At 46.3% G+C, this 27638-nt stretch overlaps 1 protein-coding gene across 3 annotated transcripts in view; it reads left to right on the forward strand.

The window, feature by feature from the left end:
• Positions 1 to 27638, forward strand: part of LOC119959312 (disco-interacting protein 2 homolog A-like) — a 304446-nt gene that overhangs the window by 208016 nt on the left and 68792 nt on the right. For all 3 annotated transcript variants that reach the window (XM_038787623.1, XM_038787632.1, XM_038787638.1), the window contains exons 8-16: positions 35 to 232; positions 494 to 585; positions 2551 to 2661; positions 2797 to 2920; positions 4117 to 4226; positions 10673 to 10775; positions 14209 to 14273; positions 23148 to 23241; positions 24844 to 24963. In XM_038787623.1, coding sequence (XP_038643551.1) covers positions 35 to 232; positions 494 to 585; positions 2551 to 2661; positions 2797 to 2920; positions 4117 to 4226; positions 10673 to 10775; positions 14209 to 14273; positions 23148 to 23241; positions 24844 to 24963 — 1017 coding nt within the window. The remainder of the gene's footprint in view (positions 1 to 34; positions 233 to 493; positions 586 to 2550; positions 2662 to 2796; positions 2921 to 4116; positions 4227 to 10672; positions 10776 to 14208; positions 14274 to 23147; positions 23242 to 24843; positions 24964 to 27638) is intronic.

A 27638-nucleotide genomic window follows, 5' to 3' on the forward strand; every position in this document is an offset into this window, starting at 1 on the left:
TTGTCTTTACTGTTCCACTCCCTTCCAATTTCAGTTCCACAAGCAGATCCCAATCAGCCAAAACCGGAAGGTCTTCAAACGACAGCTTTACAAGGGGAGCCACTGGGCGTCGTGACCAATTGGCCCCCATCACTGCTGGCTGCTGTGCAAAGGTGGGGAACCACACAGCCCAAGGCTTCTTGTCTGACATCATTGGATACTACAGGGAAGCCGGTTTACACACTCACCTATGGTAAGCACCTGGCAACTGAATAGAGCGACTGTAATAGACATCTGTCATTGTTACTCATTGTTACAGTGTACTTAATTCAAGTGTTGAATGAATGTAGACTGATCTAGGATTAAGCAATCATGTGTAAACGTCACAGTTTATAATGGGGTTAAATATGATGAAAATGTCTTTCTGTCCAGTGTGATGTTGTTTGATGGAAGTACAGGAAGTCTTGAAACACAGTGTACTTAATGTTTGACTCCTTTGTTTTGTGTGTTTTAGGCAAGCTGTGGACTCGGAGCCTCAAGCTAGCTTACACACTCCTCAACAAGCTGAGCAATAAGAATGATCCACTTCTGAAACCTGGTGACAGAGTAAGTCACGCTTGCCCAGACTCGTACAATTTGTATTTTGCAGTTAGGAATTATAACATGAAAGGAGGATCCTACTCATGTGATGGTACTCACTGCTGAACTATAGCTATCCAAACCTTCTATCTTTTCCCTGCCCTGCAGATATTTGCATTCAGGATTGATTTAATAGATCATACTTAAGCCTTTCCTCTGGGGCATTGTTTCAATTTTCAAACTAGTGCAGAGCATATGATTGTAAATTACAAGAGTCTCCTGCTGTCTCTGTGGTTTAAATGTGCCCGGTTGGTAACACTCAAATTCTGAGTCAGAAGGTTGTAATTTTCAAATCTCACTCCAGAGACTTGGTTACAAAAATCTAGGCTGGCACTCCACTGCAGAGTCGAGGGAATGTTGCACTGTCAGAGGTACCATCTTTCGGACGACATTTAAGACCAAGGCCCTGCCTGCCCTTTCAGATCCATGCAACCTGTGGCGCCATTTCTAGGACGAGTGGGGAAGTGGTCCTCCGTGTCCTGGCCAATATTTTCACTCTCAATCAAAATCACTTTGAAAGATAATTGAGGATTATATTGCGAAGCTCGGTAGCACAGTGGTTAGCACTGTGGCTTCACAGCGCCGGGGTCCCAGGTTCGATTCTTGGCTGGGGCAGTGTCTGTGCGGAGTCTGCACGTTCTCCCCTTGTCTGCGTGGGTTTCCTCCGGGTGCTTCGGTTTTCCCCTACAAGTCCCGAAAGATTTGTGACAATAAAGATGATTACATTATTAGTCGTCATCACATAGCAAATTGTGGGAGATTGATGTGCACAGTATGGCTGCTGCATTTCCTACAATGACAGTGCAATGAAAGTTTTCCATTGGTCATAATGCACTTTGGCATGTCCTCAAGTCTTTTAAGGTGCAAAATAAATGCACTTCTTTTATCTGCAGCACTTGATGAGGTACCTAATCATTCATCACTGTGGTTTCTACCTCAAACCTAGTGTTTGCTGAGTTTTATAAATTTAGCCAGGCCAGTGACTTGGTTCTGGAATTAGACTGCTCAGAACCTGCTTGAATTTTCTACTCCTGATTTCTGGCAAGATCACCACCTCTGCGTGGACAGGAGCCAAGACTGGATCAATCTTTTTAAAAAAAAAATAAAAAAATTTAGAGTCCCCAATTATTTTTTTCCAATTAAGGGGCAATTTAGCGTGGTCAATCCACCTAATCTGTACATCTTTGGGTTGTGGGGGTGGCACAGGGAGAATGTGCAAACTCCACACGGACAGTGACCTGGGGCCAGGATCGAACCCGGGTCGTCAGCGTGGTAGGCAGCAGTGCTAACCGCTGTGCCTCCAGGTTGGGGTGAGTGGCCTGCCTCTGTGCTGTAAAATTCTATTTATCTCCCCATAAGACAACCAGGGCTTTTTCATGGTGCAATTCAATAATGATGCTGAAGAACCAACATAAGCAAATGTATCTTTCCCTGCAAAAAAGAGCATCAGTTAATTATGAGGGAAAGGTGTCGAGAAATATGTTGTTTGAAGAAGGTTGAAATACATTTTTTTCCTGCTCTTTCATCACTTGCGGCAAATGCTAAACATTGCCACTTTTCCGAACCAGGATTTCATTAATGTGCACAGATAACATTTGAAGCTGAAGTGTGGTTCATTGATGACCACAACACCGCCATCCCCTTCCCCATTCCTCATAATAAGCAAAATGCTGCAGACAATGGAATCTGAAACCAGAAGAGAGAATGCTGGAAGCACCCAGCAGGTCCGGCAGCATCTGTAGGGAGAGAGAGTCTCTTTGCCTTTTCATCAGAATCTCCTCTTCCCCCATGTTTTCCTTTGAACTGCTGATTGATCCAAACATCGCATTTGGGGATTTGTGACATCTAATGTAGAAATAATGGGAGCATTTTGCATTTGTTTGTTTTTTTCAGATCTAGTTTTCCAGTAACATTTTTGCATTCTTCTTGTAGGTGGCTTTGGTGTACCCAAACAATGACCCTGTGGCATTTATTGTGGCATTTTACGGTTGCCTTTTAGCAGAGTTGGTCCCTGTGCCCATTGAAGTACCACTTACTAGAAAGGTAATGTCAGCTATCATCTAAGCTTTAGATCCCAAACCAATGGTGGTTCTGAAACACCAGATTAGGATCATCGCATCTGTAGTGCTAAAGATTATTTTCAAATACTGTATGTAATGTCTTCTTTGCTCTTTGCAGGATGCTGGTAGTCAGCAGATTGGTTTCCTACTTGGCAGCTGTGGCGTGTCAGTGGCTCTCACTTGCGACGCCTGTCACAAAGGATTACCAAAGTCTCAGGCTGGGGATGTGGTGCAATTTAAAGGTAATATCACACACTTGTTCATAACCAGGGGATAATGAGTAAAATAACCACAGGCTTTTTGAAAGATGTCTGAACCAGAAAGTCCGACACACAAGAATGGTCAATATGTGGTCCAGACCTTCATGTGAAATAGTTGGCAAAAATCATGAATCATTCAAGAAACAGCTGTATTTTGCAGTGGTGTGGGAAAGGGGGGGCTGCCTGTTGTTATTGGATGGATGAACATAGGACCAACGGCTTGTCAATTGGCATATACTTCACGAGGCACTGTGCCTGATGCTGTGTTTTCTCTAATGCTTGGGTGATCTATCAGGATATGTTGCCCTATCACTGGTTCAAATTGAAATGTTCCCCCTTTTTTACAGTTTCAGTGATCGACACCAACAGGTAGTGGATTTGGATGGCATAATCAGTGAATAAGTGTGCAACCTGTTAGCATACATAACAAGCCTTTGTCACAGAAATGGCACACTATTTTGGTTGTATTTTTTTTGAGTGCGTTTAAAGTACCCAATTTTTTTATTCCCCAATTAAGGGGCAATTAAAAAATTTTTTTTTTTAATAAATTTAGATTACCCAATTATTTTTTCCAATTAAGGGGCAATTTAGCGTGGCCAATCCACCTACTCTGCACATTTTTGGGTTGTGGGGGCGAAACCCACGCAGACACGGGGAGAATGTGCAAACTCCACACGGACAGTGACCCAGAGCCGGGATCGAACCTGGGACCTCAGTGCCGTGAAGCGGTTGTGCTAACCACTAGGCCACCGTGCTGCCCTATTAAGGGGCAATTTTGTGTGGCCAATTCACCTACCCTACACAGCTTTTTGGGCTATGATGGTGAGACCCACGCAGACACGGGGATAATGTGCACTCCACACGGACACTGACCCAGGGCTGGGATTGAACCAGGTCATCGCGCCGTGAGGTAGCAGTGCTACCCACTGCACCACCGTGCTGTGCTTTGAGTGCATTTTCGTAGACAGCAATATACTGGTACCAAATTTATTAAAATTACCATTGAAATCTAGTAGTACATTTCAGTGCATAACATAATGCAATGAAATCTAAGTGGCTATTTTTGAAAATAATTACAGTGAACTATTGCTGCCAATTTGGTTGTGGATATTTGATCTAGCCACCCTGCACCAGGAGCTTCAATTACCAAACAGATTAAACTGTTGTTCTATTTTTAGGTTGGCCTCGACTGGGTTGGTTTGTGACGGATGTTAAGCACTTGTCAAAGCCTCCTAAAGACTGGCATCCCGTGATCAGGGATGCGAGCATCAATATTGCTTACATTGAGGTAGGTCCTGACCTAATCTTGGTGTATATCGTGCTTTATTAAACAAGCATTAGCCCTGTAGTGATATAAATGCACCAATTACTCTTAAGGGATTGTGCAAACATGTTGTGGATTCAATTATTGAGTCGAGGCACATGAGAACAGTTATACAGAGGCATAATGCTTGAAGACACACACACAAACTCAGAGCTATCTGTGTGTGTTCTCTGCTTAAAAGCAGAATCAAACTTGGACCGCAAGACGTTCTTCCTTTCCAGTGATGTCTTGCTCCTATTCCTTAAAGACTGCAGTATTTCTTATTCAGAAGACTAGAAACGGTAGTAATTTTATAAAGTTGATATTGGTGCCTTGAATTAAAGAGAGTAACAAAATTCAAAACACTGCTAAAGGGTCTTCAGCTGCTGTGTCATAGAAAGAGGGTAGTTCGAAAGCCAATTCAAACACACATGAATGAGGAATGAACTGGAAATAATACAAAATCGTTATTACTTGGCAAAGGTTTGTACCATGGAGGACTTTAGCAGTGTAACATCCAATATCAGACATTAACAAGGCAGTAATTCTAGATGTGACTGTGAGGGATGCATATTGTGAATCCCTAAGGGACAGCTGAACGTCAGCCAGGTTGCTTAGAATGGCACTAAGAGTTGTCAAAGAAAGCCCTGATAATCACGTTGCAACAGTTAGTGAACATTGGCCGCATTCCATATTCAGTGAAGGCAAACAATCACATCACTGCAATTACAGACCCATTAGCTTGGCCTGAATAATTTGATAATTAATAGAACCAAGAATCCTGAGAGGATCATGCAGACCTTGAAGATTATCAGAAGGAAAGCTTCAAAACTGATATCTAACACTGGAGGGCTAAGCCATGTAGAACGGCTAGATGAGTTATTGAAGCTTAAAATAGCGATCTCCAGGGAAGTTCAGAGATGTATAAAATACTTAATGTAAAAGGAAATTTAAACCCAAAACAAGCCTTTAAGATACCTGTGCAGGAGAACTAGGTGAATTTTGATAACGTGAAATATTTGTTTGCAAGGCAATCAACAACTGAAACAAGTTGCTAGCAAGAGTGGTGGAGGCATAAACATGGAAGTCATTAAACTTGCATAAAAACGTACATCGAAATAGAAGCAGGAAGGGGCCTTTAAGCCCTTCGAGCCTGCTCCGCCATTCATTGTGATCATGGCTGATCATCAAGTTCAATATCCTGATCCCACCTTCCCACCTCAGTCCTAAATGGTTTACCCCTTATCCTCAAGCTATGACCCCTAGTTCTGGGCTCCCCCACCATCGGGAACATTCTTTCTGAATCTATCCTGTCTAATCCTATTAGAATTTATAAGTTTCTATGAGATCCCCCCCGACTCTTCTCAACTCTAATGAATACAATCCTAACTGACTTAGTCTCTCCTCATATGACAGTCCTGCCATCCCAGGAATCAGCCTGGCAAACCTTTGCTGCACTCCCTCCATAGCAACAACATCCTTCCTCAGATGAAGATGCCAAATCTGCACACAATACTCCAGGTGTGGCCTCACCAATACCCTATTCAATTGTAGTAAAACATCTCTATTCCGATACTCAAATCCTCTTGCTATGAATGCCAACATACCATTTGCCTTATTTACTGCCGGCTGTACCTGCATGCTTACTTTCAGTGACTGACGCACGAGGACACCAAGGTCTCTCTGAGTATCCACCTCTCTCAATTTACAATAATTCAAATAATAACTTGCCTTCCTATTTTTGCTACCGAAGCGGATAACCTTGCAACTGGAAACAATTAGATCCTCCAATAATTAGTTAATTAGCTGAAGAGATAAAATTAAATAGTCCTTCGTTGCAAACACAGTGAGTGTTTGACCACAAAGATACTGACTGGAAATATTGTGCAGAGACTAAATCACATAGAATTAAACCAAAATCAAACTATTTTGAACATATGCACAGAGCAAATTGAGGGTACCTCATGCAGAGTTGACTTCAAATATATTTTTGTCAATTTTATACATATAAATATATGAACAAATATATTCTTGTCATTTTTCCTTGTTCTCTTGATTTTGACCATCAGTGCTACAGACCTATCTGTTAGCTGGCATGGTGGTATCAATTAATAAAGATACATGTGAACTGCAAGCCATGACTGGGAGAAAAGGCTGGACATGATGAGCAGCTAGAGAATGCTTTTAAAATGCTGACAACATGATTTTGCCTGGTTAAATGTGGTGCACTGCAAATGTTTTAAAAATTTATTATATTTTGGGATGTGGGCATCGCTGGCTCAGTCAGCATTTTTAAAATTGCCTATCCCTAATTGCCCTTGAGAAGGTGGTGGTGAGTTGGCTGCCTTGAACCACTGCAGTCCACGTGGTACAGGTACTCCACAGTGCTGTTTGGAAGAGTTGAAGGATTTTGACCCAATGACAGTGAAGCAACAACGATTTAGCTCTAAGTCAGGATGGTGAATGGCTTGGAGGGGAACTTGGCAAGTGTCTGCTATTCATGGTCTTCTAGATGGTAGTGGTCATGTGTTTGGTAGGGACTGTCGACAGAGCCTTGGTGAGCTGTTGCAGTGCAAGTTGTAAATGTTACACACGGGTGCTACTGTGTGTTGGTGGTGCAGGGAGTGAACGTTTAAGGTGGTGGATGGGGTACCAGTCAAGTTGAGCTACTTTGTCCTGGATCGTGTCGAGCTAGTTGAGTGTTGTTGGGGCTGTACTCATCCACGCAAGTGGAGAGTATTCTGTCACACTCCTGACATGTGGGGGTGGGGCAGTGGTTAGCATTGCTGCCTCACGGCGCTGAGGTTCCAGGTTCGATCCCAGCTCTGGGTCACTGTTTGTGTGGAGTTTGCACATTCTCCCCGTGTTTGCGTGTGTTTTTTCCCCACAACCCAAAGATGTGCAGGGTAGGTGGATTGGCCATGCTAAATTGCCCCTTAATTGAAATCTTTTTTTGTAAAACACTGCTGACTTGTGCCTTGTAGACGGTGAGCAAGTTTTGGGGAGTCAGGAGGTGAGTTACTTGTCGCAGGATTCCTACGTTCTGACGTACTCTTGTAGCCAGTGTTTTTATATGGCTGGTCCAGTTCAGTTTCTGGTCAGTGGTAACCCCAGAATGTTGATTGTGGGGGGATTCAAAAATTATAGAATCTTTATAGATTGTGCAGAAGGAGACCATTCAGCCCATTGGGTCTGCACAATCCTCTGAAAGAATACTCTACCTAGGCCCAATCCCCTGCCATATCCCCATTTAAAAAAGATAAATTTGAAGTGCCCAATTCTTTTTCTCCAATTAAGGGGCAATTCTAGCGTGGCTAATCCACCTACCCTGCACATCTTTGGGTTGTGGCGGTGAGACCCACGCAGACATTGGGAGAATGTGCAAACTCCGCGCAAACAGTGACCTGGGGTCGTCGGTGCAATGAGCCCTTCCCTATCCGCATAGCCCCACCTAACATTTGGACACTAAGGGGCAATTGATTATGGCCAATCCACCTAACCTGCACATCTGTGGACTGTGGGAGGAAACTGGAGCACCCTGAGGAAACTTTCTGACACTGGGAGAATGTGCAAACTTCACACAGACAATCACCGAAGGTTGGAATTGAACCAGGGTCCCTGGTGTTGTGAGGCAGCAGTGCTAACCATTGTGCCACCATTCAGTGATGGTAATACCATTGAATGTCAAGGAGAGATAGTTGCTGAAGATGGCCATTACCTGGCACTTGTGTGACATGAATGTTACTCGCCGTTTATCAGCCCAAGCCTGGATATTATCCAGGTCTTGTTACATTTGGACACTGCTTCAGTTTCTGAGTCGTCGCTGAATATTGTGCAGTCATCAGAGAGCAACCCCACTTCTGACCTAATGATGGAAGGAAGGTCAGTACTGAGATGGTTGGGCCAAGGACGCCCCCCTGACAAAGTCTATTAATAATGTCCCCAGATGGGGCAGCACGGTGGCACAGTGGGTTAGCCCTGTTGCCTCACGGCGCCGAGGTCCCAGGTTCGATCCCAGCTCTAGGTCACTGTCCGTGTGGAGTTTGCACCTTCTCCCTGTGTTTGCGTGGGTTTCGCCCTCACCATCCAAAGATGTGCATACTAGTTGGATTGACCATGCTAAATTGCCCCTTTACTGAAAAAAATGAATTGGGCACACTAAATTTATAAAAAAAAGAAAAAAATAAGTGATGTCCCCAGACTGAGATGATCGATCTCCAACAACTACAACCACCTTCCTTTGCGTCAGGTGTGACTCCAATCCTTGGAGAGTTTTCCCCTGATTCCTATTGACTCCAGTTTTGCTGGGGCTGCTTGATGCCATACTTGGTCAAATGCTGCCTTGATATTAAGGGCAGTCACTCTCTCCTCACCTCTGGCATTCAGCTCTTTCGCCCATGTTTGGGCCAAGGCTGTAATGACGTCGGGAGCTGAGTGACCCTAGTGGTACCTGAGCTGAGCTGAGCAGGGTCTCACGGTAGCATGGTGGTTAGCATCAATGCTTCACAGCTCCAGGGTCCCAGGTTCGATTCCCGGCTGGGTCACTGTCTGTGTGGAGTCTGCACGTCCTCCCCGTGCGTGCGTGGGTTTCCTCCGGGTGCTCCGGTTTCCTCCCACAGTCCAAAGATGTGCGGGTGGATTGGCCATGCTAAAATTGCCCGTAGTGTAAGGTTAATGGGGGGATTGTTGGGTTACGGGTATACGGGTTACGTGGGTTTAAGTAGGGTGATCATTGCTCGGCACAACATCAAGGGCCGAAGGGCCTGTTCTGTGCTGCACTGTTCTATGTTAAGTGAGCAGGTTATTGCTGAGTCAGTACCACTCGATAACATGGTCGATGAGCCGTTCCATTACTTTGCTGATGATTGTGAATTACTGGTGGCTGGGGAGGGGGCATTTGGCAAGTTTGGATTTGTCATGATCTTTGTGGACAGGATACCACTGGGCAATTTTTCACATTGCTGGATTGATGCCAGTGTTACGCTTGTACTGAAACAGCTTGGCTATAGATGCGGCTACTTCTCGAGCATAAGTCTTGAGTCACCACTGTGTTCCAAAGGCATATTTATGAATTATGTACAGATATTGATGAGAATAAAATTTCACCCTGTTGCATCTTCAGCATCTGTGAGAAAGAGTTCACAAGGTGGCAATTGTTTAAACTGCAGGTTTTAAGAAAAACCAATACCTCCCATTCGGGCTTTTCCTGCAGCAGCGGCAATTAGATCTCTCAGATCTGTCTGTTAGGCCCTGCTCACTAAGAAAAAACGCATGAGGATTTAAAGGGGAATCTTATCAGCACTCAATCTGAATTCTATGGCAGCCATTGCTGCTTCCGAGCTCTCAATCCTCAACCTCTCTCGGGGTCACAACCCCACAGTTTGGGGTACCCTGGTTTAACATCTATTATTGGGAATTTACTAAAGTCCATACTAAAAATAGGATGGACTGAAACACCTGAAAATTTTCAACTGATTATGGAGCCAGAATGTATTTATAAAGGATTGGTTCTGCTTGATGAACTTAATTGAATTTTTTGAACAGGGTGATGTTATAATTGTATTTTGTTTCCTAATGCCTTGGGATGTTTTATTACATTAAAGGTGCTATATACGTAGGTCATTTAGATGAGCTTTTAAGAAGGCATTTGATAAGGTCCTTCAGAAAGAGCCTGTCAATTAAATTTAAAGTTCATTGACCTGGTTAGGAAATCGGCTGAACGCTAGGAGACACATCAATTGTATGAAACTGCCGGGGTGGCGCAGTGGTTAGCCCTGCTGCCTCATGGTGCCGAGGACATGTGTTCGATCCTGGTCCCGGGCCAGTGTCCGTGTGGAGTTTGCACATTCTCCCCGTGTCTACGTGGGTCTCACCCCCACAACCCCAAGATGTGCAGGGCAGGTGGACTGACCAAGCTAAATTGCCCCTTAATTGGGGGGAAAAGAATTGGGAACTTGGAATTTAGAAAAAAGGGGGGAAAACCTAAAAGACTTGAAGGTCCAGGTACAGAAAGGATTTTAAATGCCCACTGGTTGGGGAGTCTAAGGCTATGAGTCATAGTCTAAAAATCTGAGCAAGACTGTTCAGGAGTGGGATTAGGAAATATTTCAACACACAAAGGATGGTAGAAGTTTGGAAATTTCTTCTGCGGATCAGTTGTAAATTTTAATTCCGAATTTGCTAGGTTTTTGTAACAAGAGGTTTTAAGGATATGAAGTAAAGAGAGATGTATGAGTTCGGTCTCAAATCAGTCATAATCTCACTGAATAGTGCAACAGATTGGAGGGGCAAAATAGCATACTCTATGTTGTTGCTCTAACTAATTATTTGGAACACAGGCATCATAAAATCATTCCTGGCTGCAGATGAACTTGTGCTTTGGAATTACAGATGCTGCATGATTTTTTATTTGTCTTTCTGTTCCATTTCAGTACAAGACCAGCAAAGAAGGAAGTTCAATGGGCATAACCATATCCCAGGCTGCCATGTTAGCACATTGCCATGCCCTTAGCCAAAGCTGTGGATACAGTGAAGGTGAGCTCATTGTGACGAAGTGACATTGGGCCAAAGAATACATTGTAGTGGAATTTGATGAAATACAAGATGTTTTTAGCTGGCTGATAGTAGAATATGTCAACATGAGCATCAATCACTGACTAAGGCAGTGTATGTATTTTTGTTTCGCCTAATTTTTTCTCTTATATTTGAAAAAGAAATAGTCAGGCATTTTCATAAAAACAAACAAAAGCAGAAGAAGAATCATACAGCATTATAAATAACCAACACGTACTACCTTCCCCCCCGTTCCTGCTCCCCACCATCACCCCCTTCTCCCATCCTGTCTTCCCCATTTTACCCACCTTACAACCCCCCCCACCACCCATTGCTGACCCCTCAATCCTCCTTAATGAAGCCAATGAACGGCTTCCACCACCGACCCCCTCAGGATGAACTTGACCTTCTCCAGCCTCAGGAATTCCACCAGGTCGCTCGCCCTCACCCCCGCTTTCAGCGGCTCCGAGTCCCTGCACCCAAGCATAATCCGCCTCCGGGCTATCGGGGAGGAAAACGGCAAGTCATCGGCCTCTCTTGCCCCCTGGACCCGGGGGTTTTCCGACACTCCAAATATCACCACTCTGGACTTGGGACCACCTTCACCCCCAACACCTCAGACATTACGTCCGCAATCCCTCCCACAACCTCTCTAGCTTTGGACGTGCCCAGAACATGTGGACATGATTCTCTCTCTCTCCCCCCCGCCCCCCTCCCACGCACCATCCACACCTATCCTCTACCCACTCAAAGAATCTACTCATCCTTGCTACTGTCATATATGCTCTGTGAATTACCTTAAACTGAATGAAGCTTAACCTCGCACGCGACGAGGGCGCATTCACCCTCTGGAGGACCTCAGCCCAGGTCCCGGCCTCCACCGCCCCTCCCCCCCACTTACGCTTTATGTCCCCCACCAGGGCCCCCCTCCCAATCCATCAGCTCTTTGTAGACCTCGGAGACCTTCCCCTCCCCTATCTCCTTCTTCGACGGTACCTTATCCTGCAACCTCAGGAAAAGACGACACCTCTCTCCTCACAAAATCCCAAACCCGCAGGTACCTAAAACCATTCCCCCTGGGCAACTCCATACTCTTCCTCCAGGTCGATGATACGAAGTTAGGTGGTCAGGCAGGTAGTGCTGAGGAAGTGGGGAGGCTGCAGAAGGATCTAGACAGTTTGGGAGAGTGGTGCAGGAAATGGCTGATGCAATTCAACGTGAGAAAATGTGAGGTCTTGCACTTTGGAAAAAGAATCCAAGCATAGACTACTTTCTAAACGGTGAGAAAATTCATAATGCCAAAGTACAAAGGGATCTGGGAGTGCTAGTCGAGGATTCCCTAAAGGTAAACATGCAGGTTGAATCTGTGATTAAGAAAGCGAATGCAATGTTGTCATTTATCTCAAGAGGGTTGGAATATAAAAGCAGCGATGTGCTACTGAGCCTTTATAAGGCTCTGGTTAGGCCCCATTTGGAGTACTGTGTCCAGTTTTGGGCCCCACATCTCAGGAAGGACATACTGGCACTGGAGCGTGTTCAGCGGAGATTCACACGGATGATCCCTGGAATGGCGGGTCTAACATATGATGAACGGCTGAGGATCCTGGGATTGTATTCATTGGAGTTTAGAAGGTTAAGGGGAGATCTAATAGAAACTTACAAGATAATACATGGCTTAGAAAGGGTGGACGCAAAGAAACTGTTTCCGTTAGGCGAGGAGATGAGGACCCGTGGGCACAGCCTTAGAATTAGAGGGGGTAAATTCAGAACAGAAATGCGGAGACATTTCTTCAGCCAGAGAGTGGTGGGCCTGTGGAATTCATTGCCGCGGAGTGCAGTGGAGGCCGGGACGCTAAATGGCTTCAAGGCAGAGATAGATAAATTCTTGATGTCGCGAGGAATTAAGGGCTACGGGGAGAATGCTGGTAGGTGGAGTTGAAATGCCCATCAGCCATGATTGAATGGCGGAGTGGACTCGATGGGCCGAATGGCCTTACTTCCACTCCTATGTCTTATGGTCTTATGGTCCTCCAACTTCAAGAATCTACCCCCTATACACAGATCACCGAATCGCTCAATTGCTGCCTGCCGCCACCCCCCCCCCCCCCCCCCCCCCCCACCCCCCCGGCGCGAACGGCAGTCCAACACCACCCCATCTCGTCCTTTACCCTGTCAATCCCGCTCACTGCATCTTGCTTCCTCCCTCTATCCTTGGGGTGTCATCTACCTGCCTTGTCATCTCCGCCCGTTCCATCTTCTCCCTATGCACCCGAATTGAGATAAACGTCCCACTGACCGCCTTGAGTGCCTCCCACAGCTAGGCTGCCGTGCCCCCCCCCCCCCCGTGCTCCACCTTCACGGGCCTCAGGCTCAGCCAGTCCAAACCCGACTCAATAACCGTGTAAAAATCCCCTCCCCCATGATCAACCAGTGGAAGTCCAGGTCAGGAATCTTCCCCAGGACCACCGGAAACTCCTCCAGCTCTCTTTCTGATTCATCATGTCTGGGATTGGGAGACTTACTTTAGATTTTTATTGTTTTGGAAACTTAAAAAAAAAAAATTCCAATTAAGGGGCAATTTAGCGTGGCCAATCCACTGAGCCTGCACATCTTTTGTGTTGTGGGGGTGAAACCCACACGGACATGGGGAGAATGTGCAATTCCACACGGACAGTGACCCAGAGCCAGGATCGAACCTGGGACCTCGGGACTTACTTGTGATTTAGTTTTATTGTCACATGCACTGAGGTACAGTGACAAGTATTGTTCTGCGTAAAGTCCAGGTAGATCGTTCCATGCATGAAAAAAATATAGGACATACAATAAACATACAATGTAAATACTTAGACATAGACATTGGGTGAAGCATACGGAGTATAATGCTACTCAGTAGAGAAGATGTGTGAAGAGATTAGATCAGTCCATAAGAGGGTCATTTCGGAGTCTGGTAATAGCGGGGAAGAAAGTGGTTTGAACCTGTTAGTGCGTGTTCTCAGACTTTTCTATCTCCTGCCCGATGCAAGAAGTTGGAAGAGCGAACAACCCGGGTGGGAGGGTCATTGATTATGCTGCCCACTTTCCCAAGGCAGCACGGGGTGCAGTCAGATTCAGTGGATGGGAGGCGGGTTTGCGTGATGGACTGGTCAGTGTTCGCGACTCCATAGTTTCTTACGGTCTTGGGCCGAGCAGTTGCCATACCGAGCTTTCAAAGGAGAGTTTATTTGACACCAGAGACTTTAGAATGTAATTGATTTGTGCATATGGGACATTACAGTAGTGCCCTAATAGTGCTCAGAAGATTGTAAGACGTTTGTTTGCAAGTGCTATGAAATAGATAACAGTAACATTCCTAAGAACAGCTGCATCAAGGACGTTTGAGCTGTGATGTAACTTATATTCTAAATTTGTATTGCAGGAGAGACATTAACAAATGTTTTGGACTTCAAAAGAGATGCAGGCCTGTGGCATGGTATTTTAACCGTAAGTGTCATTTCCAGGTTTGTCTCCGAGGAGCAAAGCCAGACACTGTTAATGAACCTGGCGACATGTGTTCACAGAATAAGCTTAGATACCTAAGGTATATAGTATCTGCATTGCTTCCTGTAGCAAACTGTCATTTTAAGATTTCACTGCAAATTGGATTAATTGATCTTATCACATGCATTCTTGGAGAAAATTGAGAGGAATCAAATGGGAGTTGCCATTATCGCACCCACCATTGCAACCACCCACATTTAAGTCTGACAATTAATATAAATCATTTACCGTTAATTTTATTGTCAATGACCAAGTCACCATTTACCGTGTTGTCTATTTTGGGCAGACAAAGGAGTTCACTGAGTCGTTTGCAACGTAAGGTATACAGTAGCTAGCTGTAATAATTAATCATCAAGTGCTGTCAATACTGAATGACTTTGAAGTAATTATGAACATGTCATTTGGCCAATGGGTGAACAGGGTCAGCTTTCAAGCCTCTGAGATTTTAAAAATTAGTTGCTGATAGAGAATTTCACATATCCAGTTATCTTCAAAAATGTTAGCCACTTCCTGATCTAAATCCTTTTTTGTCAAGAGTTCATTGGCAGCAGTTTGCAATTAAAGCTGCTACTTCAGATCCCCTCACGACAACATAAGATTTGTATTAACTACCCAATGCATATAGTGGACAGATCATTTTAGACCCAACGTGCCCACTACAAGTGATGGGTGCTCTAAGGAAGTTTATTTATAGACTTCACATTCAGGCATCGAGTGTTTCAGCCAGGGCTCAGTTGGTAGCGCTCGTGCTTCTAAAACACACTGTTCTGGGTTCAATCCCACTCCAGGCTTGAGCATGAAATTCAAGGGTGGCAGTCCAGTGCCGCACTCTGGGTGCGTTGCACTGACAGGAGGTGCCATCTTTTGGATGTGGTGTTAATGCCCCAGGGCAGTACGGTAGCACAAGTGAATAGCACTGTGGCTTCACAGCGCCAGGGTCCCAGGTTCGAATCCGCACTGGGTCACTGTCTGTGCAGAGTCTGCACGTTCTCTGTGTGGGTTTCCTCCGGGTGCTCCGGTTTCCTCCCACAGTCCAAAGACGTGCAGGTTAGGTGGATTGGCCGTGATAAATTGCCCTTACTGACCAAAAAAAAATAATGATATAATGCCCCATCCGCCTGTTCAGCCGGAAGTAAAGGAGGAGTTCTCACTGGTGGCTGGGCTAATATGTCCACCTCAATCAACATCACAGAAAAGCAGATTACCTGCTCATTATCACACTGCTGTTTGTGGGGAGTTTTCCCAGCACAAATGAACTGCCACGTTTCCTGCACTTAGAACAGTGGCTGTACTCCCAAAAGTATTGGCTGGAAAGCACGTTAAGGTGGTGGGTATCTGTGAAAGGCACTATATGTCTGCCTTTCATTTTGTTCTAACATCATTTGCAGTTTGCCTTTATCCCCCCCAAAGAAAAAAGTCTCTCAGACTCTTGTCTCTTTCTGCTGTGTTACGGCCCAGCTTCGTCCTGTGCTGTTTCTTATACCACAAGTGATAGATTGGCAGAATGTTGATTCACAGCAGTCAGCTGCTGCTCAAGTAGCAGTTGGTCCTTCCCACTGTGATTGATTTGGATTTCTCCCTGGTGTGTTTAAGCACAATGTTGCCAGCTAATACCTATTTTCAGGTGAGATTAAATATTCAATTTTAGTTACCTCTATGAGTGAGAAACCAATGCATTATTTCCTCTTTCATAATCTTATCATCATGGCATAAAAATGATAAAACCATGTAATCTTCCCTCCGCTTTGATCACTTCAGTGATTCTTTTCCCATTATTTATCACTGTTGTCATTTTATTGATTGAACAACAGGAAAAAGTTAAAATGCTGCAACTTTTCCCTTTCTGTATTAATTCTGCAATTATAGTGCGTTATACATTACTTTGAGGTATAATTTGCAGCAGTACTTTGTACTTCCATTATGCGTGTTTATGTTTACCCTCACACATGTTTGTGTGCCTTTGGAGTTCAATGAACCCCATTGTAGTGAGCAGCAAGATGCCTGAGCAGCCTCTACATGTCTGGAGGAACATTGTAAACATGAATATTGTGTGCTGTTTATTTTCATATCATGCTTGGAGTTTTGGTTAAGCTCGCATTCACTTCACTCCCGTGGTTTGTGTTGATCAGTTGTTTCATAACCCACTTGCTGCCTCCGCTTGCCAGTGGAATTCCTTGTCATTGAAATGGAACTCAACTTCCTCAAGCCAAATATTGGCCAGCTTAAAGCCATTGCCCTTGGCCCCTCTCACAAACTTCACTTTCTTGCCTTTCTTTCCATCTAGCTCCTCAGTCAGACTCAAGCTGAAGATGAATGTGAGCAATCTCAGTGGCCTATTTGTTCCCAAAGCTGATTTTCTATCTCTGTATCCTTTCACATTCATAACATTGGCTGTATCAACACCCACCTCAACTCGGTTACATCAGAACTCTCATTCGTGCTTTTGCCAAGACATTTAAAAAAAATTTAGAGTGCCCAATTATTTTTCTTCCAATTAAGGGGCAATTTAGCCCAGCCTGCACCTCTTTGGGTTGTGGGGGTGAGACCCACGCAGACATGGGGAGAATGTGCAAACTCCACATGGACAGTGATCTGGGGCTGGGATCGAACCTGGATCCTTGGTGCCATGAGGCACCAGTGCTAACCACTGCACCACCGTGCTGTCCCTTTTTGCCAAGACAACTACTATTTTCCTTGCAGCTACCCCAGTTTGTAAATACTCTGCAGGTCACATCTTAGCCTGCTGACACATCAGCTCATCATCGCTGACTGATATTGGGCAACTTAAAATTCTTGGACATAATTTTGTATCCCTTCGTGGCCTCTACTCCCCTCTCTACTCCCTTTCTCTGTAGCCGACAAACCCAAGCCAAACTATCCATTCCCTTGACTTTGGCCTGTTGTTCATCCCTCCATTCTTCACTTTTTAAAAATGCATTTTTAATAAAGTTTTCAAGTTCAAACAATTATCGCATTATGACAAAAGAAAAAAGAGAAAAAAAAGCCACAGGGCATAAATTCAGAACAGGAACAGCACATAACAGAAGTCATTGCAAGCACAGGATCAAAGATGACCCGGTGAGTCGGGGACAATATACCCAATGTGTTCCCCCCCAAGGAGACTAGATCTGTCTGCACCAAAGTTGGATACAGTCAACAGCACAGAGCTGCATCATACCCATAGCTTCACAGAGAAATAACAGACGAATAAAAAAACTTGAGAATCCCAAAGCTAAGGGGGAATAACACTGATAGCCCAACCCAATCCAAATCCCTTCCAGGCCCAAAACAGAGCAAACAACCATCATATAACTAGAAGACTCCAAGGAGAAGACAGGGTATTACAGTCCAAGGAAATCTCAAACCCAGAGTCTCCATAGAAAATTAAGGAAAGAGCAAAGAGTAAGGAGCAAAGACCCAAACTACCAAACCCCATTCACCGGGTCTCGGGTGCAAAGCGACAACACATCCCCTAAGAGAACATCAAGATAGCCATGAGACCCAAAGTTAAGAAGGGTATCATCTGATTCCAGCCAGAATGGGGGAACCCTGTCCCAGAGAAGAGAGGGCTGGACCTGGGGCGAGACCCAGCCCACCTCCCCTCAGCACCAGTGAACCTACTCCCACAACCAGGACTACTCGGGAAAGAGGGATTAGAGCTACCATAAGACAATTTATCAAAAAGATCCACTCAATTAACTAGAGCACCAAGACCCGTCATCTTAGCATCACCATAAGTAGATCGGGAGAAAACCAAGTGTAAAGTGAGGGACACAATGGAAGCCATACTTCTGGGGTCTCTCAGAAGTAAGAGCAAGGATAAAGAGAGAGTGCAAGAACTATCAGGACTAATAACTCAGAAATCAGGACTACACACCATCACACTCACATCATTCACTTATCTGTAAAATCACTCCTACCCTGGGGGAGAGAGACGAAAAAAAGGGTAACTCTTTGGCACAACTCTCAATCTGTCCTAAAGTCATTGCCCACCTGAGTGACAGACCCAGCCACACTGGGCCCTGGCTACAGGCAACCTATTCCTTGCGGACAGCAGGATAATTACCACTGCACGGGCCTGGCCTAGCCCAGCACCATCACAAATAGAAACCTAATCCCAGAAACTTCCATGCAGTCCCAACCCTCAAACCCCACAGAGGTTGCACCAACCCAGTCCTAATCAGGAGAAAGCACTCCACCCTTGCCCAACAAGAAACAACAGATAAATTGGTCCTGGCCAATGAGGAAGCCCAGCATCGAGGAAGAAGCGCTGTCAAGACACCCACATTGCGGACGCCCTGGATTAATTTGGTCCTCTTCCGACAGCCAGGGGCCCCTAATCACCCTACCAGGCCAAGCCAGTACCAGACCTAACACCACATTCACCCATATGGGAGAAGAAAAGACGACACCCAGGGAGGGAACACCCAGCCAGATCACAGAAACTACCGTCATTAAAGGATACTCAGGGCACCCTTGCCTTCACTGAAGCTCCCAGTTGCAACAAAAACAGCCAGAGAGGGAGACTCGTATCTGGAGAAAAGACTGACTCGACCCAAAGGAAGAGCCAAATATAACCCAGTCCTCGTCTGAATATCATTTAGTTTGCCTGTACCTTAAAATAAGAAAGCATGGATGTTTTGAATCCAAATCTGAAAAAAGTAAAGAAAAACAGAACAAAACTGGTTAGCTGGAACTGGGAGAATCTTTCCTGATCACAGTAAGGACAAACAAACCTACCAACACCAACCCTCCGCACCTCACTCCGCCCCAGCTACGTGCATCTTTCTTCTAAGTGGGACTGGGATGGGGGGAGGCGACACAAAGCACCCCTCCCTCTACCACTAGGATTGTCGGACACAATATAAGGCCCAAATACATTTTGAACAAAGGCAGTGCACAAATCCCTCATTCAACATTCAGCTTAACATGATGTAAACTTGTTAATTCAAGTTAATCATGAACAGTACTAATAACAGTAGTAATTCAAGTACAGGCCATCACACCCACGTAATTTACTTCCCTGTAAAAGGAAAAAATTTGACAACATCAAGCAGACAACGTGATCAACAGGGAGCAAAGTCTAGGATAATAACCAAGATGCAGAAATGCAAGGCAGTCCTCAGGATAAAGACAACTTCACTGACGCACAAAGAAAGCTAGAAACAAGGATGAGGCAGGATCAGGATCAATGCACAGTCTTTCAGGATCTTGCAAGGATTTTAATAATCGAAGCATGAGACGCCATTACACTCACCAGGCAGTCAACAACCTGGGCTCCAGCTGGGGCGATGATTCGACTGGTTTGGCAACCCCAACCCCTCGTGAGCGACATCGGAAACAGGACAGCACAGTACCAATGATCAGACGACCACACCAACCCTTGGCTTTGAAGACTGGATTAGATGTGCTCCGTCAAATTTAATTTGCTCAGCCTCCAGATAGAGATTCCTGAAACATGGCACCCAATTCTCAAACCCAACCTGGAACTTTTCCACGGCCTCACTCCGGGGATCAGGCTCAGCAGCACTCCTCTCCTGTTCCCCATTTCTCTCCCCCAACTCCCCTAACAGACCATAAGGAGGCGGACTCATACCAGAGATGGTGCTCAATGAAATGCAAGAAACTCCTCGTGCACCCCCACTGCCTGCATAAAAACCTCCCGCAATTCTTGAAATTGGGCCTTGACGACCTATACCTCAGTGCCGAGATCTTCAGCCAGATGATGGCAGCCATCATCCGTCGATGCACACCACACCGTCCAGGTGGGAGTCTGCTCAAAAACAACTGCGCCACTAAAGTCAGGGCTCCACCCCCACTCCTTCCAGACACACGAACAAGCGAGGATTTAAACATTCTAACTCTGCTCCATCATGCAGAAACACCGACCAACAATTCTTGGGACATAGTGTAAACTATCTAAACCAAGAATAGACAGAAAGGTAACATGCACAAGGATAAAAAGACATGAACTGAGCTGGAGCTCGTGAAAACTCAACCACTCCCGCGCACACTTCCATTCTTTCAGCATTTTGAAGGGGCTGTTTCCTCAAGCATAATAACCTGGTCCTCAAATAGTCCTAATCCTCCCTGTGTTTGTGTGGGTCTCACCCCCACAAGCCAAAGATGTGCAAGGTAGGAGGATTGGCCACACTAAATTTCCTCTTAATTGGAACAAAAAGAATTGGGCACTTCAAAATAAAATTTTAAAATCCTAATCCAGCTCCTCTCTCCCTGGCACCTTACAATGCATCTGCAGGGTCTCCAATAATCACCATCCAAGTTTATCATCTGCTATATTCAGTGCTCACGATATGCTCTCCTGCACATTAGCAATTTCAAATGCAGGTTGGGTATATGCTATTCTGTTCCATCTGCAAGTATAGTTCCGGGGTCCATGCTGTTTTGATTTTCTGTTCCATTTGGGCATTTGGTTCCTATACTGTTGCAATGCAGTTGAACTTTGATGAGCAGCACCTCATTTTGTGCACTAGGTACTTCGCAGCCTTCTGACCTTAGCATTAAACTTCAGATCTTAGGTGGAGCTCCCTCTATTCCCCAACAGGCCTTTGGAAACTTTTGTTGTGTAATCCATTGATTGTTTGCCCTCTCCAAATGGATTTCCTCACACTTGTCTGCGATTGAATTCGATTGGCCACTTTCTGTCCACATGGCAGGTCCAGCGATACCTTCCTGCCAACTGCAACTTTCTTCCTCCATGTAAGCACTCTGCAGTTCATTTGTTAGATCTGTTATCACCTGTTATATCTGACCAAATCTCTCTTCCCTGGAGAAAGTTACCAGCTGCTGAAATAGCTAGTTGGTGTCCCATTGTACAACCTGCTCACAAACATTTAAAATGTTTTTGAGAGAACGTCATGGTTGATGGGGCATTCATAGACAGTCATCTCCAGAGTATCAGGACTTGGCCGACAGCACAGAGTGTTTATTATTCATTATTAGAAGTCCTTTAACTAAAATCATCATTCCATCCTTACTAACACACAATACCACAGATACTGCAAATCTCAAGTTAAAACAAAAGGTCTTCTACCACAGATACTGTCAGACCTGAATATTTCTGGAATTTTCTGTTTTTTTATTTTAGTGACCCTGATATATTTTCAAAAATAAATTTAGAGTACCCAATTCTGTTTCTCCAATTAAGGGGCAATTTAGCATGCCCAATCCACCTAGCCTGCACATGTTTGGGTTGTGGGGGCCAAACTCCACATGGACGGTGACCCAGAGCCGGGATCGAACCTGGGACCTCGGCGCCATGAGGCAGCAGGGCTAACCCACTGCGCCATCGTGCTGCCCGTGACCCTGATATATTGGTAGTCAAAATCATGGGCCGGGATTCTCTGTGGTACGGCCTGCCCCCACCAGCAGCAGGATTCTTTGTCCCGCCGGCCGGCCAATGGGGTTTCTCATTGTGGGCAGCTCCACTCCATCAGGAAATCCCTGTGCATGGGTGCGCTGCTGGCGAAACGGAGAATCCCACCAGCAGAGAATCCAGCCCATGATTCTGATTGGTGCCCTCCACTGTTTGCTTGGCTTAGGTTTCATCCTATTCTCAGCTTACCCCGGTTAGTCCATTTGCAGTCTCACTATGAAACCTAACCAGTTCTCTCCTTTAATCAGAAAGTACATTTGAACAATTCCGAATTCTACTGTTTTACCAGAACTGCATCCCATTTCTTGTCCAGAAAGTACTGCTTTATCTGTTGTTCATTAGCTTCCAGGATTTTTTGAAGCCACCAGTGATGTAGCTACCCATTCAAGGTCCATGCGCATTGTGAAACTGGTTGGTCGTTATCTGCATCCTTGCATTGTGGAGACTGGCCGGCTCATGTGTTTCTACGTTTGAATGAGATACAAGAATTTGCAACAGGAACAGATCACTCGGCCCTTCGAGCCTCTTCTATCATTCATTAAGATCATGGCTGGTCTGATTGTAGCCTCAATGTCACAGTCCCGCCTACCCCTGATAACCTGTCATCTGATTGCTCAATCAACCACATGGGTCGGTATTCTCCCCTACCCGGCGGGGCGGGGGTCCCGGCGTGTCGGAGTCGCGTGAACCACTCCGGTGTCGGGCTGCCCCAATTCCGCACCTTTAGGGGCCAAGCCGTCACATTGAGGGGCTAGGCCCGCGCCGGAGTGGTTCCCACTCGGCCGGCTGGCGTAAACGGCCTTTGGCGCCACGCCAGCCAGGGCTGAAAGGACTTCGCTGGGCGGCGTAAGTCCGCGCATGCGCTGGAGCGTCAGCGACTGCTGACATCATACCAGCGCATGCGCAGGGGAGGGGGTCTCTTCCGCCTCCGCCATGGTGAAGGCCATGGCGGAAGAAAAAGAGTGGCCCATGGCACAGGCCCGCCCGCTGATTGGTGGGCCCCGATCGCGGGCCAGGCCACCGTGAGGGCACCCCCTGGGGTCAGATCCCCCCGGAACCCGCCCATGCCGCCAATCCCGCCAGTCAGGTAGGTGGTTTAATCCATGCCAGTGGGAAAGGCCTGTCAGCGGCGGGACTTTGGCCCATTGCGGGCCGGACAATTGCCGCGGGGGGCCCGCCGACCGGTGCGATTCCCGCCCCCGCCGAATCTCGGGGGGTGGAGAATTTGGGACACGGCGGGGTCGGGATTGACGCCGGCCACGAGCGATTCAATTGGCAGGCATGTCACCCTGGAGCCAGCTTAACCCTCTGCTCACCTCTCTTCCCAATGATGATGGTTACTAGTTGGTTGACAGTGACTGAGTGTGAAATTTGAGTCTTGGCAGCGCAATTAACCGATAATTTATATATCTTGTTGGCAGAGTGTCATGAACAGGATGCATGTGATCAACATCCCCTATGCTCTGATGAAGGTGAATCCTCTTTCCTGGATACAGAAAGTTTATGCCTACAAAGGTAAGGTAATAGCAACGTCAGAAGGCGTGGAACAAGCAGAAGGTCACTAAGCCCATCACATGCACTGCTGTCCGCTGTGTACTTTTTTGAACTTGTATGAACTTTCTTCTCTTCAGGTTTATAATACAGTAGCAGGTCACTGTTTGGCCCAATAGGGCTGTGCTTCGGCTGAGCCTCATCCCACCTTGCCGATCAAGATGTTTCTCTCTCTCTCTCTCTCTCTCTCTCTCTCTCTCTCTCTCTCTCTCTCTCTCTCTCTCTCTCTCTCTCTCTCCCTCTCCCTCTCCTCCCCCCCTCCCCGCCCCGCCCCGCCCCCATTTAGGCGGTACTGTGGTTAGCACTGCTGCCTCACAGCGCCAGGGGCCTGGGTTCAATTCCGGCCTTGGGTGACTGTGTATGTAGAGTTTGCACATTCTCCCAGTGTCTGCGTTGGTTTCCTCCCACAGTCCAAAAATCTGCAGGTTAGGTGGATTGGCCATGCTAAATTGCCCCTTAGTGTCCAACCAAGGATGTGTAGGTTAGTTGGAATTACAGGGATATGGTCTGGGTACGATGCTCTTTCAGAGGTTCGGGCCAGATTCGATGAGCCGAATGGCCTCTCTGCACTGTAGGAATTCTATAATTCTAAATGAAAATATTTTGCCAGATTGTATGGGTTTTCTTTCATCGTCTCCACACCCTCGCCCCATTTATCTCTTAACTTTCTCCCCTGTTGTGCTTTGCCAGTTATTTCTATGCCGCATAGTTTTGAGGCCATCCAGCGGGGCATATAGATTTAGTTTTAGACTGGATTGACGCATGTTCTGCCAAAGAATACACTTGGTGGTGAGAAGTGAACATGCACCTGAGTTGAACAGAGTTCTGCTTCACTCACAGAGATCAAGCGATGAGCACAATGTGAATATTTAAGCAGCAGCCACTCACTTTGCACCTGGCACCAGCAACACTTCAGTCCCCTAATAGGGCCCGGCAGATTTTTACTGTGATGAGTCCCAGTGGCATTTCCTCTGCAATTTCATCAGAATTGAATTGCTGTAATATTGTGAGAGATTTGGCAAACCCTGTGTAATAGTATATTTTAAGTGTCTGTGGCCCAGTTATTACCTCCCATCAATGCCACTATTTGAGAAACCACAGCCAGCCGGGTTATGTAGCCTATAGCACTTACTATTAATGCAGCATCTTCATTTTAAGAGCATAGAACATACAGTACAGAAGGAGGTCATTCGGCCCATCGAGTCTGCACCGACCCATTTAAGCCCTCACTTCCACCCTATCCCTGTAACCCAATAACCCCTCCCAACCTTTTTGGACACTAAGGGGCAATTTAGCATGGCCAATCCACCTAACCTGCACGTCTTTGGACTGTGGGAGGAAACCGGAGCACCCGGAGGAAACCCACGCAGACACGGGAAGAACGTGCAGACTCCGCACAGACAGTGACCCAGCGGGGAATCGAACATGGGACCCTGGCGCTGTAAAGCCACAGTGCTATCCACTTGTGCTACTGTGCTGCCCACTACATTTTGAAATTGTAGGTTTGATTTTCAAGACATCTTGAGCCTCAAGTGTAAAAGTAAATCCTGCTTTTTTGTTTTTCAGCTCACATTGCTGTGGTGAAATCTCGGGACATGCATTGGTCTCTCTTAGCTCAGCGGGACCAGAGGGACGTAAGTCTCAGCTCACTGCGAATGCTGATTGTAGCAGATGGTGCCAATCCATGTAAGTATGCAGTTTGCCTTGTCACCTCTGACTGTCACTACTGTCAACATCACAAGTTGGAGGCAGGACCACTGAATATTTTTCAGCCAGAGGTTGGAAAGATTCTTGACTAAGGAGCGTTATTAGGGTTAGGTGGAATGTGAAACTGAGGTGGTAATCAGATCAGCCATACTATTGAATGGTGCAGCAGGCTCGAGGGGCTGAATGGCCTACTCCTCTTAATTTGTATGTGCAAGACCTTGTGATCATAACTAGCCCCTTCCAATACGCGGGCGCCCGGCACGGGCTCGGAGAATCCCGGCCCCTATTTCAGTTGGGTTTACATACCAGCTACAGAACCTTTTGCTTGCAAAGAGTTGAGTGGCATCCATTGTGACTGCATGGCGGCATAGTGGTTAGTACTGTTGCCGTACAACGGCAGGGACCCGGGTTCAATTCCAGCCTTGGGTGACTGTCAGTGTGGAATTTGCACTTTCTCCCCGTGTTTACATGGGTTTCCTCCCACAGACCAAAGATGTGCAGGTTAAGAAGATTGGCCATGGTAAATTTTTCCTTTACTCAAAGGTTAGGTGAAGTTACGGATTTACGGGTGAGTGGTCCTAGGTAGGGTGTCCTTCGGAGCGTCGGTGAAGACTCGATGGACTGAATGGTCTCCTGGATTGCAGGGATTCTAGGATTCTATGACTGGTGGGTTCTCCCTCTTTGACCTCCATGAAACTCTATTCTGCCTTTGACATTGTCCATCACATTCTCCTCCTTCGAAACCCCTCCTATATTGTGTGGGTCAGTGAGATTACTCACTGTCGGCTTCTCTTTCCACCCTGCCCCGACCCCACTGTCTGCTCCCAAACACTTCAAAGTTCAAAACTTTACGTTCTTTTCTTCCTCGTCTGCAGATGATACGAAGATTGGTGGAGTTGTGGATAGTGAGGAGGGCTGTTGTTGGCTGCAAAGAGACAGATAGGATGCAGAGCTGGGCTGAGAAGTGGCAGATGGAGTTTAACCCTGAAAAGTGTGAGGTTGTCCATTTTGGAAGGACAAATATGAATGCGGAATACCGGGTTAACGGTAGGCTTCTTGGCAATGTGGAGGAGCAGAGAGATCTTGGGGTCTATGTTCATAGATCTTTGAAAGTTGCCACTCAAGTGGATAGAGCTGTGAAGAAGGCCTATGGTGTGCTAGCGTTCATTAGCAGAGGGATTGAATTTAAGAGCCGTGAGGTGATGATGCAGCTGTACAAAACCTTGGTAAGGCCACATTTGGAGTACTGTGTGCAGTTCTGGTTGCCTCATTTTAGGAAGGATGTGGAAGCTTTGGAAAAGGTGCAAAGGAGATTTACCAGGATGTTGCCTGGAATGGAGAAGTAGGTCTTACGAGGAAAGGTTGAGGGTGCTAGGCCTTTTCTCATTAGAATGGAGAAGGATGAGGGGCGACTTGATAGAGGTTTATAAGATGATCAGGGGAATAGATAGAGTAGACAGTCAGAGACCTTTTCCCCGGGTGGAACAAACCATTACAAGGGGACATAAATTGAAGGTGAATGGTGGAAGATATAAAGTGGGGGGGGGGGATGTCAGAGGTAGGTTCTTTACCCAGAGAGTAGTGGGGGCATGGAATGCACTGCCTGTGGAAGTAGTTGAGTCGGAAACATTAGGGACCTTCAAGCGGCTATCGGATACAGTAGTCCCCCGTTATACCGCGCTCCGCAATACCGCGGTTCGCGATATACGGTGGGGGGGGGGGGGGGGGGGGGGGCTTATGGACCCCAACTGTCAGCTTCCCACTCCTGATCAAAGTGAGCCGGCCGCTGAAATTGACACTGCCGGCTGCTCTCTCCCTCCAATCAGAAACATTAAAACTTAATAGTTGGATTGGAGGGAGAGAGCAGCGGGCAGTGTCAATTTCAGCGGCCGGCTCACTTTGATCCGGAGAGGGAAGCTGCTCTCTCACTGAAACAATCAGCCGGCCGCTGAAGTTGACACTGCCGGCTGCTCTCTCCCTCCAATCAGAAACATTAAAACTTAAAAGTTGGATTGGAGGGAGAGAGCAGCCGGCAGTGTCAATTTCAGCGGCCGGCTCACTTTGATCCGGAGAGGGAAGCTGCTCTCTCACTGAAACAATCAGCTGGCCGCTGAAATTGACACTGCCCGCTGCTCTCTCCCTCCAATCCAACTTTTAAGTTTTAATGTTTCTGATTGGAGGGAGAGAGCAGCCGGCAGTGTCAATTTCAGCGGCCGGCTCACTTTGATCCGGAGAGGGAAGCTGCTCTCTCACTGAAACAATCAGCCGGCCGCTGAAATTGACACTGCCCGCTGCTCTCTCCCTCCAATCCAACTTTTAAGTTGTTAAAAATGCAGCAGTGCTTGTTTTAATTAGATCCACGATGGGGGTTTTAAATTTATTTAAAACCCCCATCGTGGATATCCGCGGCTCGGATGCAACGCGGGTGGCTGTCTTGGACCCCAACACCCGCGTTATAAAGGGGGACTACTGTAGGTACATGGATTACGGTAGAATGATGGGGTGTAGATTAATTTGTTCTTAATCTAGGACAAAAGTTTGGCACAACATCGTGGGCCGAAGGGCCTGTTCTGTGCTGTATTTTTCTATGTTCTATGTCCTACCACTAATTTCATCACTCTCCTTGGGCATGCTGAACCCCACTCTGTTCACAA

The sequence above is a fragment of the Scyliorhinus canicula genome, chromosome 2 (genome assembly GCF_902713615.1).
Source record: "Scyliorhinus canicula chromosome 2, sScyCan1.1, whole genome shotgun sequence".
Taxonomy (NCBI): domain Eukaryota; kingdom Metazoa; phylum Chordata; class Chondrichthyes; order Carcharhiniformes; family Scyliorhinidae; genus Scyliorhinus; species Scyliorhinus canicula.